Raw genomic sequence first — 16,785 nt, 5'->3', positions numbered from 1 at the left:
TCGTTAAGGTAGAACGCGCTCCTGTCCGCTCGCGGTTTGTTCAATTGTGCGGTGAGCCTAAAGTTGAAAAGTTTTTTAACAAGTAAAATTAATGATTTCGCATGAAAGTGGTCATACAGTGATTGGTTATTGGATTTGTACTTCCTAAGAAATCAATAACTTCTTTCAATCCGCAATAAACTTGAATTTATAATTGAACGGACTTGGTGACACCAATATATTGTTTGGAAAAAGCACTTGTGATAGACGTGAAAAATCTTCTGTCGATCTGTAGATTTGAATATACCCTCTGGACATTTGATGATGGGTAAGTTTTGCTAGCCATTAACTATTACTAGAATTTTTTTTCTTAGTGTTTATTGTAACACACAATTGTTTCCTCACATTTCTTCGTTTTCGAAATCGAGGTCGCAGCTGCGTAGCGCATTGATTTTCCGCTACTCTGATAATAGACATAATCAACTAATCCAGCTCGTATGGTATAATCTGTACTTGGAGTTTATTCTCTGCACTTTTTGACTGAATGTAGTACCTTTCAAATGTGAACTTAATACCCTACAATTCTAAGGTAGACCAAGTAAAACTCTTACTTCGTTGCTGTATTTTCTTATTCTTGGTTGGACCTAATGAAAGTAGCCAATGATATTGCTTTTCACCACTATGTGCTATATAATTGTTGTGAAAAAAAAATCTATTGAAATTGGTGGGTTACATTCGGTACACTTGGTCCCGTAGTTTGAATGGCGGAAGTATGAAATAGAATTTACACAGGAATAATAAAATAATAACCAGTCATTTATTGATTCCGTAGAATGTAGTTTGTACATATATTATGGTATCGTCGCTCACGTTTAATACATTGCTGGTAGCAAATTCGAGCTAATATTACTGAATATACACATGCTTTTAAAAATGTATCAACAGCGTCGGATCAAATATATTCTAACTAATTCATGATTGGATCGAGTTGGTGCCTTTAATGTTAAATATCTTGTTGATTAGATACAAATCTTAACTGTGAGCAATGTGTGAATTCAATTAAGTCGCAGAATGTTGTTGAACAATCAACTTTTCAAGTCGAAGGAAACGAAGCTCAATTTTATGTATGGCAGGATAGTGATTCACTGTACTTATACAGTTCATACTCATTGTCAATATTCGTATACATGACAATGGATGTGCGAACAGTGTTTCATGTAACAGTCCATTATATTGCATTATAGGAATCTGCTTGCAAAACATCTTGTAGTGCTATTTCTAATATCTTGGCATTTTTTTACAATTATTCCAAGAGCTCAGTCCTCTTCTCAAAAGTGACCAGTTTGACGATCAATATCTGTGATATCCTCAATTATTTCCTGTACTCGTGTACCTATTTTTTTAGCAACGTCTACTTTCTCATTGTTGGGTAAGAAGAGATATTTCCAAACCAAGTCACCGTCGATAATACCTCTGGCAGGATTTCCTTGCATTCTGACGTAGCTTTTATATGTTCTGCAAAAAGCCGAATAGATAACTTATTACTTACTGATTACGTGTACCTGACCGTTTGTGAGTGAAACATGAATCATCAATACGATTTCAGTCCTGGTTTAACAATCATTAAACTTTATCTACCTGTAAGCTTTGGGGTTTAATCCTGCTGTATGTGAAATGTGAGAAACGAGAACATTTTGTAACATCAGCAGTCGTCGATAAGTTTTTTCTGGTACCGGAAGTACATAGCCCAAACTCCCATCTAGGGTAGCTGATAGAAAAAAATGTTGAATGGACTAAAATGTTACCCCAAACGATGTTGATAAAAAATAAATAAATTCGTAATCTATATTTTGACCCTCAAAAATATAGAAAATCGTGATTACGGGTGCCTTGGACTTACTCACCATACATAGTAATATGTCTTCTGTCAGCTCCACTGAAATGCTTTCGATCATTGCCTGGATTATCAAGTTTGCATCTTATACGAAAGAAGGTATTGACCTTTTGCCCTAAATGGAAATCAGCTTTTCTAATCAATTTTTGACCTCCAAGACTTTCTCTAGACTCTGGCTGATACATAAATAATGCCAAGTTGTTTTCACCATCAGCAACAAAAAAACCCAAGTTGTTATTGTCAATCAAATATTCTATTGTGTAAACTTCTGCTGGTCTAAAATCCTGGAATTGTAATGTAGAAAATATGCGAATAAAATACATACTGGCAACAGTTTTTATTTAGGTTCTTAGCAATTATGGGAATGTAGTAACTTACTCTGCTGACAAGGGACAATGTTCTGTATTCTTCTTGAAATCTCAACAAACTGATAGATTTGTAAACGTCGGCAACGAGTATCAAACTCTTAATGCTTAGCATTTGATGAATGTATATTTGCGTATCAATGAAGGCAACCCCAACCAAGTCATTGTCTTTGAGTTGCCATATGTAAATCTGTAAACGAAATTGATAGAACGATCATAGTTAAATTTGTGTAGTTTGATAATTCGTTGGCAAAGCGTGGCCTCAGCTCACCTTTTGTCCAACAGCTGATACTAAAAAGCCTGAAACTTGAGTTATAGCCGTAATTGGACCCTTTTGTTCCTTCGCATAAATTTGTTTAAATCGATTCTTTGTCAGGGGCTGTCCCGGCTCTGGCACGACTTCGATAATATCAAATATAAGTATCTGTTAAATTAATGACACAATTAATACTGATTATTCAGAATTGCTTCAGTACCTGAAGAATTGAAGTGAAATCTTTTTTTGAGACATTCTCTTTCTTACCCTTCCCCTGCTGGTTATATCTTCACCATAGTTGTAGTTGGTTCCAAGTACAATGTAACCCTTTAGACCAGATCTTGTCCCTTCATAAGCTAGTGAAACATTTTTCAGACAAGTAACGTGTTCCCATTGATCCAGTTCTATTTTGGTATTAGGAATCGTCTCCCAAGAAACGGGGGAAAATAAAACTATGCTGAACTGGTCTTGAGCCGGGTATAGGAAACGTTCATCACGCTCTTCCTCTGTATATTCCTGAGCGATAATTATTTCTCATTATTGTTAATCACATTGCTCTAGTGTACAATGAAAAATTAGCATGGATAGTAATTACCTTGTCTTCACCATTGAATTTGTAATAACTCTTCAAAGGTTCTGCTATACTTGTTATGACGCAATACGTTTTACTCTCAAGATGATAAGTGACAAAATGTGGAGTACAGCGTAGCGGAACTTTTCTCACTGGCCAAGGAGCGTCGTATGACAAATGGGTGGGCAAAACACAAATCCTCAGCTCCTCCTGAAATTTTTATAATTCATAATACTTGCAAACTTTTGTTTGTTACCTACAGTTCGATAATCTGAAAAGAAATTGCCCCACCTTCCCATTAAAGTAAAGAAAGCCTTGTGGGCAGTTGACATTATTGAATGGAGCAAATGATGTTATGGCTCCGTCAATACCCATAGGGTGTGCTCGCAATTCACCTCTTCCTGTAAGAAATACCCAATGTGGGTATCCACCACAGATAAACACTCCGTTGTATCCAGCGATATTGCTGAAGTAGCGCATCATGCAGACTCTAGTTGTGCTTATGTTAGGTTCACTTTCCTTCTTGGGATTTGGCCTAAAAACCAGGGTCAAATATTCTTTACCTTAATTCCTCTAAATTTATGAATTAAGAGTAAGGTTCCCGAAGTACAAGCATAAATGTACAGAGTCAAGCCGGATTATTATTATTATTATTATTTTCAAATCACTTACAAAAAATTATATTTGAAATGACCGAAGAAATAAGAACCCACCTTATCTGGCCTGGTATCATGGAATGTTCTAATTTTTTGAACCGCAGCTTTAAGTGTCCTTTGGGATACCTGTATGCTTGATAGATTTGTATTTCCGAATCCATCCTAACGAGTAACATAGGCCTGCTCCCATGATGACCAAGTGAAACCATGAGAATTTCGCGAACCTAAATAATAAAATTTATATCTATTGTTACGCATTGCAATTGATCTTCCTGCGGTTGACAAAATGATCTAGAGCTACGAGTATATACCTGCATCTCAGGACAAGGAATTTCGTTCGTTTGGGACGTTTGCAGTGTTGTAGATTCCATGCTATCGTGTAAAACGTATTGTCCATATCCAAAATTACGAATAAGATAACATAATCTTAGTTCTGGGAGAGAATAAATTTCTAGAGTACCGCTGTCTCGATAAATCAGTAGCCAATATGTGGGTTTTACTTCTTGAAGGGACTTTTGCCACCTAAATAACATGCATTAGCCATTGAATAGATGAAATTGAACTAACATAAATTCTTACTACAAGAACTTCACGATGGACAATGTTGACTAATTACCATGGAGATTTTTTGTTAGTTCCATCTTGAGTTTTGGTACGAGGAGGAATCGGCATTTGAAACGCAGGAGCGTCACCGTACAGCAAATCGTCTTCATCATCAACGCTTCCAGCAAGGATAGGCTCTTCAATTACTTTTTCTTCCCTGGAATCAGCGTCATCGGTATCATCAGGATGGTGGGTTGTGAATATGCCACTAACGTCTCTGTACGCACAAAGGGTATCGACTTGTGGTCTCTGTGGAAAAGCATTCAGATTATTCTACTATCAGAATCATTGAATAACTTAAAGCCAGGTTTCATTATCCTGCAGTATCTTCTTTTTCTTAGCTAACTTGACTGTGACAACGTATTTTCGACTTACAAATAGAAGATTAGCAGGATGAATGTGCAGTCGGGCAGCACCTCTGGTTTCTCTGAGCGTTAACAGCATCACTTGACCATCTTCTGAGAGAAGTGTGACATATGGATCAGCACAGCTGGCGTGTACAATAGAACAACCCAGATCGATGGGTATATGTTGAATCTGTGACAAAAGTTTGCTGGTAATGATCTAGTCATTGTTGCTACGTGTTTAGCAGTCGTAATTAGGTTTGAAATTAATGTAACCTGTTCCAGTCCCTGCATTAGTCTAACACCCAATTGTGTGACTTGAACAATGTATTTATTTGCCCCAAGATTTCCAGCAAATATTGTTGTGCCTTGAGTACTGAAGCCGCTATGATCCACTTCATTGATTTCTTGGCCAGTTTGCAAAATCTAAGGAAGAAGAGTACAAAAGAGTGTGTATCAGTAGGAGCAATTGGAGAAATATTGCAGCAACGTTTTCTCCGTTTCAAAGCGAAATTTGTATCGGTACCATTGTAGAATCTTCGTGACTTAAAATCAAAAAAGCATGGGTTCCATCCGCTTCAGCTTTAGCTTGTTCGTCGTTATTAACGGCTCCTATCACAGTCCACATATCTTCGCACCCAGGTAGTTCAAAAGTAGTGACAACCTTGAAATGATTAGTGTATCATCTTACTACAGTTATTTTTAAAGATTGATCTTAAAAAACTTAGGAAACAATTACCCATATACCATATTATATTTGATTTTTATTTCATTAGATCAACGGGCTCGTAGCCCTATTTAAGAATGCATATAATATAAGAGGCCGATTTTCGTAAAGTTACATAAGTAATAAAATGCATAAATTCATAGGTTTCAACTTGATAAGGATGATAACTGCTACCAAGACTAGACAGAACGACCAGATGCAAGGTTAATGGACTCATTATCACAACATTTATCCACTAATTTAACCTTACATTTTAAAATATTAAAGTCATTGTATTGTAGTATTATTCCAAATATAAGTCGAGGTTTTTTGTTGCTGACATGACTCTTAAAAATCGTTCTCAACTTATATTCGAAACAATACGGTAACTGATATCTGAGAAAGTGTTGCTTACTTGAGGTCGGACAGAACGTTGCAGAACACAGAGAGCTCCATTTTTGCCGTATCCTGAAGTCGTGACTAGTTCAACGTCAGGATCTTGATTGTGGGAGAATTCTTCAGATAAAAAGGCAGGCTCTCCCATCGATATATTTCCACAAGGTCCTATATTCAATAAACTGTCGCACACCTGAAAATAAATTATGTGATACCATCGATGTAAATATTATCGGATTGATCACTCTCTCAACGTCCAAGGAAATTGTTATCTACTGATGCATACCTCGAAAATGTATGATGTTATTTGCATAGAAGCTTGCATTTCACTACCATAAACTTCAAGCTCTTCAGGATCTTTGATATCTAATACATCGGATGCCATCCAATCACCAAGATAGTCTTGTTTCAATTTCTTAGCAGGTGTCTCACCACTATTTTCCTCATTATTATCATCACGGTCGTCATTGAGTTCATCAGTATCATCGTGAACATTACGATCTTTACTTTCATTATCATTTCCACTGACACGGTTTTCGTCATCAGTGTCCAGAGTTACCTCCTCTCTTTGGATGGTCGTTATTGTTGTTGTAGGGTTCTCAGGCTCTTTCTCCGTGAACCTCAACAATAGAGAATTTCCAAGCCGAGAACCAAGAAACAGATAATTATCTTCATATGTGCAGACCTGCAGAATTACAAGCAATTATTTTGTGGGTCAAACAGATCACTGCTAACACAAGATTGTTTTTCAGCCTTTGATGCTTAGGCGTAACTTACGCATGACGTTAACACACTGGCAGCAGCCTTGTCAAAATGAAAACCACGAACAGATCGCATGCTGTCCGCGAAAAGGGACAGAACATACAATTCACCGCTCTTCAATGATATGACCAAACGATCAGAGGATATGAATGCCACCTGGGCACCTTCCAAGCTCATTTTAACGCCCTCCTGAGGCTCTGTAAACAGGAACAAAACATAGTACAACTTTCAAAATAAGGAGAAGTTTGACAACTAAGTGGCTGAGCAATAAACCAGATACTAACTGAGCGGAAAGTTGGTGCTGGTTTCTGCCATACTATTCAGTGATACACCGTATGGCGGGATACTCTGATTAAGATAAATCAGAGAATTTACAGCCATGATGAGAGTTCCACCAAGTGGTTTTCTCACAGCAACTGCCTGGCAGCAGTCAAAAGGCAGATTTGATACTGACCAAATAATTGGATGAACTTTCTGTTGGATGTTTAAGGATATTGCAACCATAGCGCAGGTATCTTGCCTGACCGCGATACGCCTGAACAGAAATTCAATATGTTAAGTCAAATTTTATGTCTGACAGGAATCTGTACACTTATATTAACACTAGATCAGTTGCATACCCTGCAAACGTCCTGACTGGTTCATAAAGGATCAACAGAGTTGGCTCATAATATCCGTGCAAAAATTGCAAGTCTATTATGTTGTCCATTTTTTCCTCTAACGTTTTCAGAACAATCATGTACGAAGACAAGATTGGAGTTTTATGCGATGATGATGTCTTGGGGGCCTCAAGCAGATCTCCATCATCGATAATCGGATCCTTGCGAAAGGGAAGGACTACCAATTTCCTACCGTAAACAAGCATGACTGCGCATCGTCCCTCGGGATCTACCCTGACCATAGGTATATGGTGATGATTTGTCCAGCCATCCTATGCCAATCAAAATTATAAGTCATTGTTTAAAGTGTTTATATGATAAGTTAAAGCCAAAGAGTCAAGAGCACTGCTGCTCACCCGCATTTCTTCCTCCTCGAAGTAATGCAACGATACTGTGCGGAGATCATGAGTGTCCAAGTCGTATTCAACAACGGAAAGTTTTGCATCTCTGAAGCTCAGGAGAAGAGAATCCCTTTGGGATCCAACAAGGCGAACCGCCTGCATGGACATTATGTTGCCGTGCAATGTATATTGGGCCAGACATTCCAGTTTCATTTTTGGTGGTCGTGATTCTGTTAGTACAAGAATTAACTTTCAGTATAAATTGTAATACTGAGTACAGGTTTGACGCAAGAACCGACCTGTGTATTTTTCTTTCTTGGTGCCATCGACGTCTGGTATCAAACGGAAAGCTCTGATGATATTCGCTCCAGCTACAACGAGGCATTTTTCTGTTTGACTAAAGAAGCAGCAGGTGATCGCGTGTTCGACACCCGTGGCTGGGTGCGTGCTTTTGCAAATTGAATACATCTCTGTGCATAGGTCCCGATAAATTGTCGGGGAAAGTCAGATTAACAACAATGAAACATTGAGGTTATAGCGATCGCCGGCTCACGGATTAAACAACAATTCAATGACTTTGACTTATCGATTGGACACGGTTTTATTGCTTCTAGACATTACAACATCAATTTTCAGCTACGTTGATTAATTTGATAGAATCGACCTCTAGCTGTTACGGCGGTTGATTCGCCTAAAGCCGCAATAACTTCACCCACGCCATAGTTGGTGGTTATATATCTGTAGTAGGCAATCACGGTGCGGATGAGAGAGATATCATATCCTGTCTGATGGTTTTCTCAGTCTCGCCAGCATGACGAAGACTGTCCATAGGATACAGTTAGAAGGGAAACTCCATACGTGGCTATAACATGTCGAAAGAGTCCATCTGATGGGAGCGTATGTATTATTCTAATAGAGTAATGCCAGTATCAGGTAAATGTAACACACACAATCTAACAACTTGTAGGAAGTTTTCTGTGCGTCTGTAACTTTTATACCATATTATTCGGCTAGATAATTAGATGATTGCATTTTTTTAGACATTGGTATATACAAATTGCTCAATTGTGATCTGAAAACCGCAGCTGTAATTATTACAAGATATTAAAATAGGATTGCAGAATTTGGAAAAAACTATAAAGTTATATTGCACTTGAGTACTAACATTTGATTTGTCTATTCGATTGTTGCCTTATACTAATTTTAATTTTTATTATAACAGGGTCACCGAAGAATAACTGGTAGTATAATTATCATAAATAGCGTTTACTTAAAAAAAAATTAATTATTTATAATGAAACAGTCATGCGTCTCACAATCATGCAGAATCTATACAAATATTGTACACCACGATTGAAATGAATTTAGGAGTTCGATGTTAGACGATCAATGTTTCTTGGTGCTCTTTGAAAGTTTCTCATATTTGCTCTTGCTAGAATACCACAGGGCAAACGGAATGGCCAGTGATGGCAGGGTCATCACTGCGAATGCTGCCCAATCAATCTGTAAGAAAAATTCAGTCAGATAAAAGCAGAAATCTTTATGATTAAGAGTTTGCGACAGAACTACTAGATGGTGGCAACTTACTACGTGAGAAGAGAACTTCTTGTCATAATCTCTGAATGCAACAACAAGACCTTCGCCAGGCTCGCTGCTGACGGCAACCTGCATCCTGGGAGCGTCCTCAGTGCGGCGATACAAGACCTCGGCAGCGGTGAAATTGAAGTAACCGTATTTCCTTGGCCTTACAACAACTGTGTGGCTGACATTTGTGCCTGGAGGAACACGGTCAATTCTAGCATTTAGTTCCCCACTAATGTGGGCGAAATTGTCAGGATGGAAGGAGTTGTCTGTTATTTCAACTTCCAGTGCAGCAGAATTGCCGACATTGTGAACTGTGTACTGTAATCAGATAAACGTTTGTCTTGTTTAATTATGTTGTTTGGTATGGATTTTGGATCCTCAACCAGAATAATTGAGTTTTTTGTCGGATTTTAGGTGCCTGAAGATAAGTTGTTATAGCATATTTATAAAAAAAAATTGCTGTTCGCTATTGCTTGGGGCAGTATAGCTATGCCAAAAGTCATGGTAAACAAATGCAGTAAAAAGATTGACTTGCTGTGCTAGGTAACTAACATAATGACTTTGATCCATATAGTAATAATGGTGAACCCTGGAAGGAGCAATAAAGTCCAGTACTTTTTAAGCTTCAGGAATGGTTGATAATGTTTGAAAACAAAAATTGAAAGAACAAGGTTAATGTATCAGAATATCAAAGAATAAATATTGTATGATTGTTCCAAATCAAGACGGCAAAGTTGGCAATATTATGACTGCTACAGCTTATGTTATACCAAGAATGACTGTCATTTTTCACTTCATTCGAATTCAATTTCCTTGAAAACATGATGTGATGGAAGATTTCTGTTGCTGAAACTTCATTTAGTATTAAAAAAGCCTACACGACGTCAGGTTATTTCATAATTAAATTCTGTCGAATAATTTTATTTATGGCTAGTTTGATTTTGATTCAAATAAAAATATATCCTTCAGTGAAATGGCTGAACTACCAGTCGAAGTGCTAGTTACTACAATTGTCAGAAAGATAAACTATGATTTAAAGACCAGATGATTCGACCCGTGACCGTAGGAAGGACGATAGGTCTCAGTGCCAATGGTATCCAGACACTCAGAAGTTGAATTAGCGTTCCTCACCTTAACCACAATGTCCATTGTCTCGACGAGATATCTATTAAGAATTTGTTTGGATACCAATAGGTGAGCAGCTTCATTTACTTCATCTTCGCAGCGGCCGATGGCCAGAATGGCAGCTAGCCCAAGTAGCACAGCGGAGTACTTCATTTTCTGAGGAAAGAATAATGCGGCATATATTAGATTATTCGTGGAAAAATTGTCGCAATTTACTACTCCGCGTACGTTGAAATTACGCGAGCATCCGCATGTCATATGTTAGCGAAAGGTGAGGTCGAAATCGCGGTGAAATCGGTGCGATAAATCCGGGCCGCTAATAGAGACTGGAGTTGTTATTTCGAAACGTTGAATAATTGAGCCAGATTTTAGCTTACAACAGGATCGTACCGGTTGATCAATTTTATTCAATAATTATTGATAAATGTAATTTTCCTTACTTACTCTTATCGTAGGAAGACGATAGTCACCCTATGACCATGGAATAACTGGATCGACTACGTCGGTCCTGCAGGGTGCATAGGTAAACTGTCGAAAGTTCCAACGGCGCCGCGTCGCCTGCCACGTTTCCTCGCGAGCCGGTCAAACGGGGGAAAATGTCCACGCCTGCGCTTTTTCCGGCTCACTTTCGCCGGTGCGCACTTCCGTCTGAGGCCTGTGCTCCATCGGTAACGGAGAACTGACACTACGGACACAACAAGGCGTTACACTTGACAGGTGTCAGTTTTGTCAGAACCTGCAGCGAATGATCAAAATAAATACACACAGGGTGTGCGATGCGATTGATCTTACGCAAAAGCTGATTCATTCGGATTGTAGACTATTGATGTACGAGAGGCAGAGAATCAGAAGAATATTCCAAGCAGGAAAAATTTTGATCTATTTTTCTCAACTGAATTATCATAGGCTGCGATTCTGCAGATTGATAACCTGTTCCTACTGAGTTTGACTCCTATTTATTTGTCCTGAAATGGCAAAGGTATACCTACCCGATCAGGAGCTTGAAACTAAGGTGAAAAAAGGTATGCAAATCAAACTGGCCCTCGATCCTTATGATAAAATTCAATTGAAAACAGTATCATGTTTTACGTTCTATTATTTTCAGCCACAGAGAGGATATCTGAAAATATGCATATAGTGGCCAACGAGCCATCTCTTGCCTTTTATCGTCTTCAAGAGCATGTCAGGAAGGCATTGCCACCTATGGTCGAAAGACGTGTTGAAGTGTTAGTGCTTCAGCAGCAGCTACAAGGGCGCTGTTACGACGCCGAGTATGCTGTAAGTGCTATCAAGGCAATGGAGGGGGCAGGAAAAAATTATGACAATACCTTGGATCTCATTAAGAATGCGATATTCTACAAACAGCAATTGAAGTATCAAGAACAGCGCAGACTGAAGAAAGATGGCTCCAAGGACTCGGTCTACAAGAGGCTTTCAGCTCATATTCCAACTCTGGAACACTTGCCTGATGAGATATCAGACGTCGTTAGAGAGACTGCAAATAAAGTTGAATCTATGATGAACCATGCTAGGCACTCCACCGACGCTCAGAAGAATTCTAATTGATAATTTCTCTTTTGAATCGTTGATGGATTCATTCAATTCTGTATATACCAAATCATTCAGGGCATCATCTGCTTCGATACTTGAATTTTTTTTATCTTATATTCTCGTGCTTGCTTAGTGTTCAAATATATGATTCCTTGCAGCAACGATAGGTGTTCTAATTTACTGTGTAATAATAGTTCATAGTTTTTGTTACATTGTATTCGCATAATCTGCACTTTTCTGATAGGAAATTATGAAAGCTGGGAGTGAAAATTTTTGGGAACAGGTATATTCAAATACTGTGATGCCTCAGTCACATACAATCTTAAATATTAATCTTCAAAATGTATAAGATTTGGGTTTTAGTGAGAGTATTCACCTTATAAGGCATAATTTATTGTGTAAGTGAGGAATGACTGTTGTCAATTTTAAAAATTATTGGATATGTTAAAAGTTTGAAATTTAATTTTCAACCACTGAACTTTTGAAAGTTCGAGAATTGCAAATTGTATCAATCGTTGATAATTAACAAAAAAATTAAAATTAAAAATTAGAAATTAAAAAACAGTGAAAATAAAGCGTTCGTCATTTGTGTCGAACAGCTTGAACGAACGTAATTGGCCAAGTAGATTATAACCATTTCCAACATGCCCAATTAAAGACTCAATACTTCGGGAAAAAGTGCACGATTGGTGCGCCAGTCGAACTATTATTGGTCAATGAACTCGAAAAACACGAATGGGCGGTGAGATTCGCTCGTTGACAGATTAATGAATGAATAATTGCGCGAACAAGTCCCGAATTACAAATAAACTAAGCGAGCGAGCATGAATGAAGCGGATAGTAAGCAGCTGAGGAAATCTGAGAGATCGGTTACGACGACGGATCAACAAGTGGTTATTGATATCAACGTCAATAACCAACGGGAAGACAATGGCGATGAGGAAGAGGTTGACGAGGTCGAAGAAGACGAGGAAGACGAAGACGAGAATGACTGGTGGGAAAGCGATGCCGCCTCGAGCACTGGGTCGTATTATTCCGACAATGATAGGTATTTGATAGTTGCCTGACTTTTGGCGCCTCATAATTAGTCTCATAACCTCACTATGAACACAGGATAAAACGTATAATTGTAGTTCAATCGTCGAGTGGGATTCTGCGATCAAATGGACTGGAGAGGTATTCTATATCGAATCTCTGCCTAGCAGCTTAGCCGAAACCCGTGATGACCATTCTCCGCTTTGTCGTGAACCCAAATCCTTATCACCAGAGTTAACTAGGAGACGCAGCACCAGAGCTGGCAAGCTCATGCGTCTTATAAGGCGGCGAGAAAGCAGAAGATGCAGCGTCAGGAACAAAAAGACGAGAGATGTGACTGGGGAGAAAAGTCATACCTTGGGTGCAAATGAAGCAAAGTTTTTTCAAAGAGGAGGCACTACCCAAGAGACTACTAAGGAAGTTACATTCAGGGACAGTGAGGTAAGTTGTGTAAAAAGCTAAGCGAAAGAACCTGACCCCCATAAGCATATAGGTGATATTTTCAGGCAGGTGAAATCAAGGAAGTTACAGTCAGAATTGATCCTGGCAAAAGACACAAGATGGGTAGACGAGCTTCTCTGTGCGAAGCTTACCTTGGTATTGTACCAGGCGCCTTTTCTGACAATATCAGAGTCATGGTTGCAGGTTTTGTTCCTGGGGGAGAAGCCATCAAAGATAAAAACATCAAGATTGGTGATTGGCTAAGAAGCATGGATGGCAGAGAAGTGAATATTGAAAACTTAGAAAGCTTACTGTCTGAAATTCTTGAGCTGCAAAATGTAAGATCGTGGAATGATTTAGATTATATATGAAATTGATTACTTGTCGGTTAAAAATCTTCAAAATTCTAATTATATTTCTTAGGTAAAATTAGAACTGCAAAGAGTTGCTGGTAGTGAAATTGGTAAAACTGCGTTGGAAAGTAATTTTGACAAGGTAAAAAATGATTACACGCAAGTAAATCCATCTGTTGATTACAATTGAGGTGCATATGGTACTTTTCATTCTACAGCCACAATCGCCAATGGTGCGTCGATTGGTATCGGAGGAGGAATCCCATCCATTGATGGAATCGCTTTTGAAACACTCTGTGGGTATAACATTTATAAAGACAACTGGCCTTTCTGAAACCGGACCAGAGCTTCAGGATGTTCTATACACATTTCCGAGGTCGTGTGATAATAGTACTCAGTCTATCCTGTGTCGAGCAAGAGGGGCATTCGCTACCCTCGATCACATGCTTCCTGGAATATCGGGTCCTCGTCCAATAAGGTTTTTATTTTGTAACTATACTTTGTGAATACTATAAGAATACAAATTCTGTTATTTATTATTATTCATTTTTTTACTTATATGACCGTTCATTCAATCAATTAATATGTAATCTAACGTTTGACCATATTTTTACGTTCTAGCACATCTACTTGGTTTGAGAACAAACTGATCCATATTTCCTATGTATCCAAGGGAGAAGAATTGCTTTTACTAGCACTGCCAGAAAAATTGTAAGTTGCAAAATGAAACAGTTTTTTATTTTGTTTTATTAATTCAACACATGTAAACACTTATGCATTTGCAGTTGCTGTCTTCAAGAAACATTGGAAATAACTGAAGATGTTGTACGAGTTCTAGAATTTAGTTATCGGACTTTGGGGGAGTGTTTCACTCCAAAAGAATATCATTCCACTTTAGACCATTTCTTCTCATTGCTGTTTTGGAGACTGAGTAAAGAATCGACGAACGTAGCTTTTACAAACGAATCAAAAAATGATTTGTCATATAGTTTAAAAGCATCAAATTTTCACGATACTTTGCCAGCTGCACGTTTTATCCAATTGCCAAGAGATGCTCAAATCCAAATAGATGCGGCTTTGAACGAAATGGAAGCTATGGACTACAGAGATTGGGTGATTGAATTATAAATTCTGATCACTTGTAAACTGGAAATATGTACCAAATTTCTGTCGTATTATTACCACACTAGTCACGGATATGTTATTAATTCTTTCCAGAATGAAGATCCTATGGATTGTCAACGCCTTTATACAATTCTTGGAAGTTGTCTATATCACAAAGATTTTCTTCTGGGATCTCATCTACCCCATCAAGATCTGATTGAAATTCACAGCTTCTTACGTCAAAAAGGATTACTGAATTTAATTAAAAACGAACCCGTGAAATCTTTGATTGTATGGAAGGAAGTCTATCCTTTGTCGTGTAATCGCGGTCATCTGCAGCCTGACGTTGAAAACGAAAAACCCTTTGTACCTAATGGAAAGTGGTTCTTACTCGTTGTTGGTTTTGGTAACCAGTTATTGGCTGTTCTACTTGAGTCTGGAGGATGTACAGCAGAGTAAGGATGATGTTTGATTACATTTTGATGGGCTAGCTGAATTTTTTTTCCGACCTTGTGTTTGAAAGACATTTTACGTAACCTTGTGAATAAAACTATTTCTGAACATCCTTATTTTAGACTTGAAAACAATGCCAGCCCAGATGTATTTTATGTAGAAGAGGCGCAGGAAACTTTAAAACACGTACAAAAAATCGGTATACCAACATTGGCTGAGAAATGGATCGCGGCCAATACTAGATCAGGAATTGAGCTAACACAAGATGGGGCAGTGAACAAATCTATTCCTAGCATTGCCGAAAATTTATTTGGTCTGGTAAAATCAAACGACCCTCGTTCCACATTGCCAAAAACAAACTCTGTGGCCAGTAAAAAGAGCCCGGAAGTATCATCCATTTTAAAAAGACGCAGTCTCGAACAGAGTACTATCTCCACAGGATCTGGTATGCATTTCTAATGCACTTGTTTGCGTAATTTTCATATAGTACACATGCTCTGGAATGTTCTCAATTTGAGTGGTTTATTCATCCACAGTCTATTCTTTGCAAACTTCTGAAGATTCTACAAGTCAGGGAACTGGAGCAGTCAGTGAAGCAAGTGATGATGTTGCTCCAATCCTAGGCCGACGTGCAACGAGAGAGAGAATAAATAATACGAATTCTCGACAATCTGATGGCAGTGACTCTGACATGGATTATGATCGGGTGAGGCGTTTAAAAAATAGCTAAGTTTTCATAATAAACAGTAATACCATAAGATGTTAATTAACCGTGTTCTGATCTGTTTCAAACGTTACTTTTCTTTGTAGAATGAGAGTCAGCCAAGTACAATGGATATAACAGACATTCGTCAAAACTTGTTGACTCAAGCAGAATATATAGTGCCAAAAAAGGTGAGCGCAGGTACCGAAGACACTTTGCTTCACTATGTGCATTTAGATACACTTGAAGGTGTTTTATTATCTTCGAATGTCGGGATCGAAGGGAGTGTGAAGGATTCAAAAGTTCTTGGATTCTTCAACAGCGCTGCCCGTGTCATTCATAAACTTCTTCAAAGAACTGTGAGGTTTGAGAAAATGCTCAATCAAGATACGGACAAATCTGTGATTAACAAGAGTTTGATCGCCATCAAGGAACATGGTGTCCTTTTCGAGTGCGAAGGTGATACATACTGGGTAGTTGGACGTTCGTATACATCACCGCAACCTCGAGAACTGTACGTCTGTTATCGGGATTCAGCGCCCCAAAGTTTGATCGAAATGGCATTCAGATTGAATACAATCTAAAACAGTGTAAAGCTTTATATTGTATGCTCATCATCCATCTTGCCTTTTTATGCTTCACCGTTAATTGAAAACTGTTGTAGATGGTTACGCAATTGGAGTTGAAGTACAATTCTTGCACGTAGTATTTAGTTCTTGTTGAGATAGAATGTGTAATGTATGTTAGTGATGATTTTTAAAATGACAAATATATTTTCAAAAAAGAAATTTTGCAATATGTCTGAACGTAATGTATTATTCAAATTTTGACGCTCTACGCGCTAAAGACTACGCGCTCTGTACCGAGTTGAAGCCGTGCCAAACAGAGAGAGCTTGGAGACAAC

General features: G+C 38.3%; 4 protein-coding genes and 1 long non-coding RNA gene across 10 annotated transcripts; 3 read left to right on the top strand and 2 right to left on the bottom strand.

The window, feature by feature from the left end:
* The first annotated feature begins 6 nt into the window (after window positions 1–6).
* Window positions 7–8,650, top strand: LOC124294723. Its single transcript, XR_006904653.1, has 5 exons — window positions 7–307; window positions 4,357–4,513; window positions 4,666–4,880; window positions 6,523–7,435; window positions 7,514–8,650. It is a non-coding gene; the product is annotated as an uncharacterized LOC124294723 (long non-coding RNA).
* On the bottom strand, window positions 778–8,000 carry LOC107217924 (cleavage and polyadenylation specificity factor subunit 1). Of its 2 annotated transcripts, XM_015655631.2 has the most exons (21): window positions 7,832–8,000; window positions 7,548–7,762; window positions 7,153–7,463; window positions 6,817–7,067; window positions 6,548–6,729; window positions 6,057–6,455; window positions 5,790–5,963; window positions 5,195–5,332; window positions 4,945–5,094; window positions 4,700–4,861; window positions 4,338–4,573; window positions 4,033–4,243; window positions 3,779–3,945; window positions 3,357–3,600; window positions 3,090–3,275; window positions 2,762–3,010; window positions 2,510–2,662; window positions 2,252–2,428; window positions 1,884–2,157; window positions 1,618–1,747; window positions 778–1,494 (listed from the first exon to the last, which is right to left on the bottom strand). In XM_015655631.2, exons 1-21 carry the CDS (start codon window positions 7,998–8,000, stop codon window positions 1,308–1,310), a joined length of 4,365 nt encoding a protein of 1,454 aa, XP_015511117.2. In that variant the 3' UTR covers window positions 778–1,307. The 2 variants fall into 2 exon arrangements, with proteins under 2 accessions (XP_015511117.2, XP_046597349.1); XM_046741393.1 differs by lacking the exon at window positions 1,618–1,747.
* Window positions 8,105–10,833, bottom strand: LOC107217926 (translocon-associated protein subunit beta). Of its 2 annotated transcripts, none has more exons than XM_015655632.2 (4): window positions 10,686–10,833; window positions 10,248–10,397; window positions 9,120–9,434; window positions 8,105–9,035 (listed from the first exon to the last, which is right to left on the bottom strand). In XM_015655632.2, exons 2-4 carry the CDS (start codon window positions 10,392–10,394, stop codon window positions 8,919–8,921), a joined length of 579 nt encoding a protein of 192 aa, XP_015511118.1. In that variant the 5' UTR covers window positions 10,395–10,397; window positions 10,686–10,833; the 3' UTR covers window positions 8,105–8,918. The 2 variants fall into 2 exon arrangements, with proteins under 2 accessions (XP_015511118.1, XP_046597384.1); XM_046741428.1 differs by having other exon boundaries at window positions 10,682–10,812.
* An 80-nt stretch (window positions 10,834–10,913) lies between these two features.
* On the top strand, window positions 10,914–11,953 carry LOC107217927 (BLOC-1-related complex subunit 8 homolog). Of its 2 annotated transcripts, XM_015655634.2 has the most exons (3): window positions 10,914–11,263; window positions 11,347–11,519; window positions 11,607–11,953. In XM_015655634.2, exons 1-3 carry the CDS (start codon window positions 11,212–11,214, stop codon window positions 11,805–11,807), a joined length of 426 nt encoding a protein of 141 aa, XP_015511120.1. In that variant the 5' UTR covers window positions 10,914–11,211; the 3' UTR covers window positions 11,808–11,953. The 2 variants fall into 2 exon arrangements, with proteins under 2 accessions (XP_015511120.1, XP_015511119.1); XM_015655633.2 differs by having other exon boundaries at window positions 10,916–11,263; window positions 11,347–11,953.
* Window positions 11,954–12,094: 141 nt separating this feature from the next.
* On the top strand, window positions 12,095–16,753 carry LOC107217956 (protein inturned). Of its 3 annotated transcripts, none has more exons than XM_046741394.1 (11): window positions 12,095–12,840; window positions 12,926–13,268; window positions 13,334–13,606; window positions 13,692–13,763; window positions 13,840–14,099; window positions 14,243–14,332; window positions 14,407–14,734; window positions 14,840–15,180; window positions 15,301–15,623; window positions 15,739–15,884; window positions 15,989–16,753. In XM_046741394.1, the coding sequence occupies exons 1-11, from the start codon at window positions 12,617–12,619 to the stop codon at window positions 16,463–16,465; spliced, it is 2,877 nt and encodes a 958-aa protein (XP_046597350.1). In that variant the 5' UTR covers window positions 12,095–12,616; the 3' UTR covers window positions 16,466–16,753. The 3 variants fall into 3 exon arrangements, with proteins under 3 accessions (XP_046597350.1, XP_046597351.1, XP_015511165.2); XM_046741395.1 differs by having other exon boundaries at window positions 12,998–13,268; window positions 15,715–15,884; window positions 15,989–16,747; XM_015655679.2 differs by having other exon boundaries at window positions 15,715–15,884; window positions 15,989–16,747.
* The last annotated feature ends 32 nt before the right edge of the window (window positions 16,754–16,785 follow it).

The sequence above is a fragment of the Neodiprion lecontei genome, chromosome 5 (assembly GCF_021901455.1).
Source record: "Neodiprion lecontei isolate iyNeoLeco1 chromosome 5, iyNeoLeco1.1, whole genome shotgun sequence".
Classification (NCBI taxonomy): domain Eukaryota; kingdom Metazoa; phylum Arthropoda; class Insecta; order Hymenoptera; family Diprionidae; genus Neodiprion; species Neodiprion lecontei.
This window is presented reverse-complemented; position numbering and strand designations above follow the sequence as displayed.